Here is a 10,871-nt window from a genome sequence, read left to right on the forward strand (position 1 = left end):
TCATTGTAAAAAAATTGTTGTTGTTGTTATTATTATTATTATTATTATTATTATTATTATTATTATTATTATTATTATTATTATTATAGTGAAACCTCGTTAATCTGGACTAATTGGGGGATAAGTTGATCGGTTTAACGGAAGTCCGGATTAACTGAAATATCCTAAGAGAACAGTATAAAGTGCATTAAAACTTCGTTTATAGCAACAAAACACGTTTATTATGGTGTATTTAATGGGCGTAGACAAATATTATTAGCCATTATGGAGCTATATGACGAATGCGATTGTTGACTTCTAACCACGTTTAAAATCTTGCATTCTCGTTTTGTCTCTTACTTATACTTTAAACCTTTGTTTGTGTAATCGATAATAATATTTGTTTGTATAGTTTAATTACTTTAATGAAAACGTGATGAATTTTCTGGGATGTCCCAAGAAACACTGGAGGGACAATCTTTGAGACCATAACAAGCCATGTGGCCTAATAGGCCTACTTGGAGGAATGATGATGATGATGATGATGATGATGATGATGATGATGATGATGATGATGATTATGATTTAAAATGTTGATTTATGTTTTAAATTATATACATACACCTTGTTAATATCTATGTTGTTCTTTTGTCTGCAGTCCATTGAAGAAGTATACGTGGACCATCTGAATTCTGTGAAATCTCCAAACCCTCAGTTGACGTTTGTCGTGAAGACAAATGAGCGGACGTACCACCTGATGGCACCCAGCCCAGAGGCGATGAGGATCTGGGTGGACGTGATCTTCACGGGTGCTGAAGGGTACCAGGAGTTCGAACACGGTTCATAGACTGCAAGCATTTGTGTAAAGTCCTTGATTGAATGGTTCTCCAGTAATCCTCTCTCTGATGTATTACATAGGAGTAACGAAAAATGTATCATTGGGGGTCCAGAGGAGAGAATGCTGCAGAGAATGGAAGTTTGATATAGCTTGCGAGGTCAGGGCTCACCATGCAGTAAGGAACGGGATATGTTGCGTGATTGTGTCCATTTTGTTGTTCTGGATGGAATTTGTGTTACTGAGAATGACGTCATGTTGTTGGGACGAGAAAGTTGCTTGTCTTGTTGCAAGCAATTCATTCTGACAATCTTACAGCACAATTAACAACTGAGATGCCTGATGGCATTTGGATGTATCGGACATTGAAGTAACATGTACAGGATAATGGTGTGCCATACATACATATATATTTTTATAAAGTCACATATCTGGTTTTATATTGTTTTGTGAATTCTATTGCTGGTGATATGACCAGAAATATGGCGAGTGGCATAGGTTCTTTATAATACTATACATGCGCCAAGATCGGGTGTATAGAGTATTTTAACTACATACTCCATTGTTGTATTCAGGAATGTTGGCAAAGATAGTTGGATGGTGTTTAAAGGATTCTTTCTGTGCACTTTTACATTTGGTATTGTGGGAGGTGTTCGTTATTTATTAGAATTAAAAGTATTAACCCTTAGATTATTGAAAACTGATGAAAGAAAACCTGTGAAGGAAGAGAGTTGCCACAAGGGACAGATGAATCTTGTGCAATGATGACATCCTTTCAAATAAAGAACATTTGAGCTACTAAAAAGTGAATCCAGGCAAGAAAGAATGGCGATTTCTGGATAGACTCACTTTTTATAGAGAAAACGCGAAATAAAATTAAACACATGCAATTGAACAGTACAGGGTTCGTCAGGGAAATGGACGATTTTAAAGTACAGTACGTGATACATGAATATGATAGCAGATAAGGTGCCGTTACATTGCCAAAGGTATGCCATTTACACAGCACTAAACGATTGAGCAGTGTAACAGTGCATAACTTTCATTTGCAATCCATTCAAGAACAATTCTTCTTCACCCAGTGACTTTCTCTTCATGGCTGATCCTCTGGTCTCAAAGTTTGTAATCAGGGGCGGCTTTCAAAGAGGGGCTGCAGAGCTGCAGCACCCCCAGACATTTGTGGCTCTTGTCTCGTTTTATGTTGTGAAAAACATTTATTATACAGTCTCTATTTAGCGGCTCGAATTTAAAAAAAAAAAAAAAAAATCGCTCTCAATGACATGCACGCAATCGTAGTGAAGTCATTTCCTCCCCTGGTGCTGCCAGAGCGAAACCAGAGACAAGGACTATAGGGTGAAGCCACTTCCTCCCCTGGAGCTGCCAGTCTCGTCTCGGATGCTTTGCGCGTTAGTTTTACCCCTCCCCCTGCTGTCCCTTGCCGTGAATCCGGAGTTTCCAGGAGCTGCAAAATTTGCAGCAGCTTGTCAGTAGCGTGCAGTTTTAAATACATTTTCTTTAATGTTGTGAGTATAACAAGTGCAACAATGTTTAATTCTGTACAGTATTTACAGTCTATTCAGTTCAGTTCCTTAACAATTCAGGAGAAATGTGAAATTAAGTGCCAATCAGTTGAATCTCATAATGGAAAGAGCCGCTAAACAAAATACAAAGGCCCGCATATTTTTTGCTGATTTATCCTGTATCCCTGCTTTCTTCTCTCGATCTCCACACAGTCTGTATTAGATTAATGTGTTTCAAAGACAATTCCATCAGCTGGGGCAACAAGATGGATTTAAAATAAGAACAGTAAATGTTGTTCATGAGAAGAAGGAGCCATTGCTAGAATGTTTTCAAACCATAATGGAATCTGAAACATTTAACATCACAATAAATGAGGCAAGTGCCCTGGTGCGTGCTCTTGAAGATCCTGAATTCAATTTCTGGCTCAGTTATTTTTTTCATTTATTGATGTATCATGTAGATATATTATACAACCAACTACAACATCGCCAGATAGATATTTCTAAGGTTCAAATCTGCATATAAGAAATTAAATTATGGTTTATTTAACGACACTCGCAACTGCAGGGGTTATATCAGCGTTGCTGGTGTGCCGGAATTTTGTCCATAGGATTCTTTTAAATGCCAGTAAATCCACTGACATGAACCTGTGTCATTTAAACACAACTTACAAGATAATGCTCATGGAACTAATCTTTAAATAAAGTAAGTTGCTTGGTTTATTTTTGTATGCAGCCCCCCTTAATTCAATAACCACGAGCCGCCACTGTTTGTAATCCATTCTCTAATGGCACAAGCTCTAGATACACGATTATATCCGAGATTAAATGCCTACGAAATTCTCTTCTAACAGCCTCCATAACTGTCATTATATTTAATGTCTTGATTGCAAATGCACATTGTATACCGTTCCACTGCTCCATGGTGACTAATTGTTTAGTGCTGTGTAAATGGCATACTTTCAGCAATGTAACTACAGATAGCAGCACTATATTCATGTATTGCATACTTCAAAATCGCCCATTTCTGTAGCGAACTCTGTATAAAACATGAATGTGTGTGAAGTATTTGTGCTAGCAAGAATATATGTATAGGCTATATACGGCAGCTTTTAAATAACTCAGTCATTCAACTGGGATGGTGAGAAAATTTTAAAATTACCCTGATAGTGTATAATTATTTATTATGAATAATGTTTTAGTTTTTGGAAGGGCCACAAAAATAACTTTAGGGGGTTGAATGTGACCAGCAGGTTGTGCGAAGATAACTGGCATAAACAAAGTTTCAGATATTTGTTACAACAACAGTAACAACATCTGGTACCTGTCTCATCTAATTTGTTATCAGAAATTTGTAATTAATTATATAATTCCAGAGGGTTGAAATTGATACAAAGTACTTGTCCTAAATCATTTCTGAGTGTGTATTTATCTTAAACTACACATAAGTACATACTTTTTCTTTTTGTGTCATGTTCTCATGCTTTTAGATCAGGGAACATAACCTAAAAAGTAAACTGAAATATGTCTTGTAACATAACATAAATTAATGTTCGTAAATTTATGAAACCAGAATCTTAATTAATACAAGATATGGTGATGATGAAATTTATGAATACCATTTGAATATCAGTGTGTGATTATCCATGTTTCAGAATACTAAATGTTTTTCATTTAATTTTCTGCAAATAATTGGCTGAAATATTACTATAATCCACAGTTAATTCCCGATTTACCACGAAAATCGTCAGTAGCTGCATTTAGATTGGCAACAGGCCATGACTGTTTGGCCAAGCACCTGCATAGAATTGGAATATATCAGTCCCCTAACTGCCCATTGTGCAACTCAAACCAAGAAATGGATTCAAAATCTGTGCTTCAGTGGCTGACCATGATAATATCTTTGAAAAATATTGGAGTGTAAGAGGTCAAATGACTTTATTGTCAAACGCCTGGCATTAGAAAACAACATTATATTAAAGGATGGTATATATTAAGTTAATCTTATTTGTGTCACATTTAGAAATTGTACAATATAAAGCACTAAATGCATAGCCTATCTTCTTCCCTCATTATTCCTGTATCAAGTAGGACATTATAGGAATCTGTTACCAGTACTTCACAGATCTGTGCCACATTGCTCTACCTAGATTTGTTTTCTAGTAGAGTTTTTGTATCACTTACAAGATGTTACTTCTTAATTCGGAACCACATACAGAAAACCAGGCTATATTTTCTGTGAGTAGAGAGTTTTTTCCGTCCTAGAACTTGAGTCCATTTCATTTGTGATTACAATTTGTTATAAGATAGCAATGACACACTTATTTCTGCACAGGATTCAGAAAAGAAATTGTATTGCCAACATTCCTGATTTTATATAAGAAAAAATTAATGTTTCCCTTTCCTCTTACAGGCCTATGTACAGCGATGAAATGAATTTTATTTCAGTGTTGGTAAAGAAATGTTATCATTAATACGTAGTAACTATAAAGAAAGACATTGTGGCCTTCATATGTTATGGACTATTGTGCTACGCCACTGAATATGATAAGGGTTTATGGAACTACACAATAACTGTAACAATGTAACACCATTGCAAGATGAAGTGAGATTTGGGCCTTCGGATATTTAATGATAATGTTACATATTATCAGACTTCTTTGCAACCAGGTATATGTAAAATCCATACCTAATTCTTTTGTTTAGAGAGCCTTCGGATATATAACAGCAGTGTTACATATTATCGTACTTCATTGCAACCAGTTATATTTAATATGTAAAGTCCATTTTTTTTTTTTTTTTAGAGCCTTCGGATATTTAACAGCAATGTTACATATTATCAGACTTCATTGCAACCATCTATATTTAATATGTAAAATCCACCATTCTTTTGTTTAGAGAGCCTTCGGATATTTTATAGCAATGTTAGCCTACATATTATCAGACTTCAGTGCAACCATTTGTATTTAATATGTAAAATCCACCATTCTTTTGTTTAGAGAGCCTTCGGATATTTAACAACAATGTTACATATTATCAGACTTCAGTGCAACCATTTGTATTGATATGTAAAGTCCACAATTCTTTTGTTTTCTCGCCTTGGGATATTTAACAAGAGTGTTACATATTATCAGACTTCATTGCAACCAGCTATATTAGTATGTAAAATCCAGAATTCTTTTGTTTAGAGAGTTTTAATGAACAGAAAATCATCAAATAAGAACATTATATTCCATTCTAAAAAGAAGAAACCACAGAGAAATTAGAACGTGGGAAAAATGTAAAAATGTTATATGGAATGTAAAATAATTTGACCTTGAAATAATGTCCAACAATAAACAGACTATGGAATGATATCAGGAAGGATGTAACTTTGAAGGTGTCAAAGTATGCTTGTTCCACTTCCATTTCTGTATTCAGCTCTGAACGCATAAAATTTGGTTTTGTTGTATTGGTATGTTGAAACAAAGGCATGTACTTCTCTTTGGCCTTTGCTAGAGTATTGTCGTATTAATAAGCGAGTTTGGGTGCACTGATTTATCTCAGTATTCAACTTCATGTTACCGGTACTGTTGGTAATAAATAACTCAGAAGTGAATAATTTCGAGGGAAAAATTGTTCCGGAGCCGGGTATCGAACCCGGGACCTTTGGTTTAACGTACCAACGCTCTACCACTGAGCTACTCGGGAACTCTAACCGACACCGATCCAAGTGGTAGAGCGGTCAGTGGTAGAGCGTTGGTACGTTAAACCAAAGGTCCCGGGTTCGATACCCGGCTCCGGAACAATTTTTCCCTCGAAATTATTCAAATCAACTTTACAGGGAGTTATACCTGAAATCTTGATTTGCAACTCAGAAGTGCCTTCAATAACAATCTAGTTAACTGTCTAAATCCAAAGTGTGTGCCCTCATATCTAATTCTTCATTCAAATTCATGGATAATTTAAAAATGGGAGAAAAAATTATTAAGATATGCATTTTACACTAAAGAGATATCATGGGAAATTAGCTGGAGGTACAGACACCAAATACCTTACTATAATAATACAGGACAGCTAGCAGTTTTACGTGCGAACTACGCTGGTGCTGCTACCTAGGCGGCCGGTGTGGATATACTCGCGAAACAAGCTGTAATCAACTGCAATGTATATTGTTGCTGGGCTAGTTAATAGTTTTATTAATTAGTGCTGTGTTAAAATGTGCTATTTATAATTGCTACAAAATTACAGCATTACAAATTGCCCCAAATCGTACTTTCGATTTCCGAGGGATCATAAAACGTCAGTCAACAACATTCTTTAGTAGGCCTAATTCCTACGTCTTTGTGTTGATAGAAAAATACGAATTAGCTTTTTTATTTAGACCTAATAAATGAATAGAAGTTAAAATGTATTGGAAATTTTAAGGTTTTATCAAATTAAGTTTTATTGTTGTCCACATGGCTTTACTAATTATTACAAGCATCAGATTACTATCAATTTTATCTTTGCAGTTGTCAGCAATGGGTATATAAAGCATTACTGTATTGTAAATTCATTCTTAATGTCAGAATTGATTTTGTCTCACTAAACCAAAGTAAAAATATGTAACAATTATTTACGGAAAGTAATATGAAGCATGCAATATTTCTCATAATATGTAGCTTTGATATAAGATAATTTTACATTAAATACTATTCAACATTTGTTAAGTCTTTCATATATTACTTCACATTAGTAACTCGCGTTTTGAACAACAGTCCGATTCCCACTATGTTGATATTTGTATTTGTGGACGTAATTCCACACTGCTCCGCTAGATGTCAGGTCCGCGATATTTCGCACTCACGTCAATGCTGCTAAGTATACAGCTGTCCGGTATTATTACATTAAGGTATTTGCAGAGACTTTATAACCACAGTGTGGTTACTGACTGGTGCCACCATTAAGATTTGTAACTACTATTTCAAGCTTAGATTGGCTTATTATTATATGATATGATATATTTCATGTCAGCAATCTCTTTCATGTAATAGTGGACCTCACATTTTCGTATACTGTGCCACTACTACGTTCATTACATATACCTTTACATTGCAGAACATTCTATGTACTTATGTTAACACAAAATACTTTTATACCATCTTTTTAAAAGTGCATCGTATTGGTCCCTTCACTCCTATACTTCTCTTAAAATCTCAAGATGAATGCCTGCTTGAGAATTATCCACAATACTCTCTATTTCAAGAAATTTTTCATTTTGCACATTTTGAAGGTGAAAATAGTGTTCCGGATTTTCACTTTTTAAATGTGGCATTCCTTGAATAGTAGTATGTTATTAATTAAAAAGTATAAAATACAGCTCGTTTATGACATGGCCTTCATTAATATTGTTATAAACCAGTGTGGGATTTCTAGCAACATTTTGGAAATCTCTTTCCCTCCCAACATCTATTTTAAAAGAAATATCTGTTGCCACTATCAGGGGTTTCTTACAAATTTAAAAAAACCATTGCTATCATTTACCTTAATTATTGAACTTTCCAGGATTTTTTCACTGTTGTCTTTCACTGAACATTGTATTAAAATGCATTATATAAATTTATTATTACCTGGTATTCTTTGTCTACGGGCAACCTCAAAATTTTAAGGAGCAAAAAATAGATTAAAAAAAAAATAAAAAAAAATTGTGCCTGTAATTTTAAATATCTCGACACATCTTTATTATTAGATTCATAATCTTATCCTTGGTTGCAGTTTTTCCAAAGAGCTTTTCAAGACAAAATTACCAGTAGTGCTACGTCAATTTTGTGAAAATTTGTTTCATTTTGGTCAGCTAAAGAAATCTGTTAACATTAAATGGTTTTAAGGATTTTCATTGCGTTAAAGCATTGTTTTTCGAATTCCTATTGAATTATAATGCCACACCAAATAATTCTCTTCATTATTATGTAAACTTCCATGTTACAATCTTAGAGTCCACACCTGTGGCATAACGGTTAGCGTGTCTAGCTGCAAAACCAGGTGGCCCCGGGTTCGAATCCCGGTTGGGGCAAATTACCTGGTTGAGGTTCTTTCCGGGGTTTTTCCTCAACTCAATACGAGCAAATGCTGGGTAACTTTCGGTGCTGGACTCCAGACTTATTTCACCGGCATTATCACCTTCACATCATTCAGATGCTAAATAACCTAGATGTTGATACAGCGTCGTAAAATAACCCAATAAAAATAAAATAAACAATCTTAGATTCAGTACTTTGAAAGAAAATAAATGTGTGTTTTGGAAATAACATTTTCGTCAAGAATTGCAAATTTCATTAAGTGATATATTTTCTTGCAAAATGTTGCATGATTACTAATAATAGTAATGAAGTATTTAAAACCAACATATTTTCCACTGCTGTATTTTTATTAGAATAATTAATAATTAAAAATCATTCCATAAATATGTAACTATGTAACAACCCAGAAAGCGATGGTCTTAGGCACTACAATTTGCTTTGAACGAGACACGAATCAAGCACTGCAGATAAATGATGACAAGCGAGCTAAATATGTACCTTGTCTTCCATACCTCAGTGAAAAATATGGCATTTCACTTTACAACTGGGATGTTGCAGGCTTACTATTTGGAGCGAGGGGTTGTTTACCAAAATTTACATGTAATATCCTTAAATCCTTTCAAATTCCCTTTTATGAGGTTGAGAAGATCGTAATGGAAATTCTGAAGGCCTCTCTTCAAATTCTACACTATCATCTATATGTTAACACGTAAATTTTTGTTTTAATGTACAAATCGAATCATTATTTTGCTCGTTTCATTTCCCTTTATCTTTCATGTTTGTTAATTCCGGATCCCAGTGGTCAACCTCACTTGTGGACGGATGATTTGAAATAAATCTTAGTAGTAAAACACTAAAATACTGATTTATTTGCTGATAATGTTGAAGTCTGTGTATGATTTGAGATTAAACTGTCAGCTAAATTTGGACACTTACTAAAATAAGACTTCTCAGAATAGCTGGGTGCAGTTGCAGGGTCACAAAAGAAATTATGGACTTCTCCAGCAAATAGAAATTCATGCCCATTTTTTATAAAATTAATAAATGAAAGCATAATATTGGATAACAAAATATTTTACAAGAATCAGTGGTGGACATTCGGCAGACGACATTAACCTATTCACCGGGAATGGACAGACTGCTGTGGCATTCTTGGAGGTTTATGATTGGATATTTAATAACCTCAATTGCTTCGAAAAATATTTTGTGAAGTTGAATGAAGAGATCTTAAAAATTTGCTATAGTATCACGTGCATCCGAAGAATATAGTTTTGAAAGTACTCGACTGGACAATAATGAAATAACGTGCTTTAATAGTAATGGACTTTGCAGGATTGCCAAATTCATAAAAGAAATGTATCTTTTAAATTCAGTGTGCCTATTGGTCACTGAAAATAAGGTTTGTAGCCTATTCCCTCCCTCAAGTTCAGTAGCCGATGTGGAAGCAAATGTTTTATGAATTTCTGTATTATAATCTTTCAAAGTGATTGACAATCCACACGGTAAGTGTAGCCATACATTGCACATGTGTTTGTTTCAGTTGTGTGTCACAACTTTATAGTTGCATAGATGGCGTGCAGGAGGGAACAATGATTTCTAATTTTTAAAATATGATTTTTTTTTGTTTATAAAACTTTGTGAATATACCATATGTGACTTCAGTGTAATTAATATTGGAAAATTAAAACTATTGCTATTTATAGTGAATCGTTTTCATTTGTTATTTTAGTAATTTTATGGGGAACATTATTGTACTATTTTGTCTCTATTACCTCAGTCTAGTACAGTGATGTCAAAGCAAGCGCATTTTTCTGACCTTGACGTCGTGTGCGGGCAGCAAGCGCTAAGTATGGAAAGAGGAAGGGTTGTGTATATGAATAAGCAGCCTGTTGGATTAAGAAAACAGTGGTGCACAAACTTCAAACGGGACGTGAAATTTTATGTCGTTATTCTTTCTGTTTGATATTATCTATATTGTCTGTAAAACAAAAGTACTAATACCAATTTTTTAATATTGCACTTGTGTTTTAAATGTTAATAACATAATAGAGAGTTAAGAAGGAATATTCACTTAAATTCCATAGTAGTATAATATTATACTGTATTAAGTGGATGAAACACATCATTCATAAAGAAAGTGATATTCCAAAGAAAGAGATTGAGTATGACATGATAAGTTGGAATTGATATTGATGGTATCTTTAGCCTTACAAAAGTAATCAATAAACTAATCAAAACAATATTACAGTACAAAGCAAAGTTACCTAGGTACTGTATCTGTTTTAAGTGTAACTAATATTACATAACAAAACTCTTATTGCATTATGCTTTTAAGGTGATATTTGTGAGCAACTTCTTATCTTCAGAATATTAAATTATTTTCTCGAAATGTGCTGAAGCTATAGAGCTGACATTTTTACAACACATGGGCACGTATCTTTTGCTTATGATGTAACAGTAGTTGCTTTGTTAATTCATTTCCTTACAAACAATTTC

At 34.1% G+C, this 10,871-nt stretch overlaps 1 protein-coding gene across 4 annotated transcripts in view; it reads left to right on the forward strand.

Moving 5' to 3' along the window:
- The window catches only part of LOC138696965 (pleckstrin homology-like domain family B member 1), a 733,810-nt gene extending 723,728 nt beyond the window's left edge, over nt 1-10,082 (forward strand). For all 4 annotated transcript variants that reach the window (XM_069822500.1, XM_069822501.1, XM_069822502.1 and 1 more), the window contains one exon: nt 638-10,082. In XM_069822500.1, coding sequence (XP_069678601.1) covers nt 638-826 — 189 coding nt within the window. In that variant the 3' untranslated portion in view covers nt 827-10,082. The remainder of the gene's footprint in view (nt 1-637) is intronic.
- The last annotated feature ends 789 nt before the right edge of the window (nt 10,083-10,871 follow it).

Source organism: Periplaneta americana, chromosome 3 (genome assembly GCF_040183065.1).
Source record: "Periplaneta americana isolate PAMFEO1 chromosome 3, P.americana_PAMFEO1_priV1, whole genome shotgun sequence".
NCBI classification, from domain to species: Eukaryota; Metazoa; Arthropoda; class Insecta; order Blattodea; family Blattidae; genus Periplaneta; species Periplaneta americana.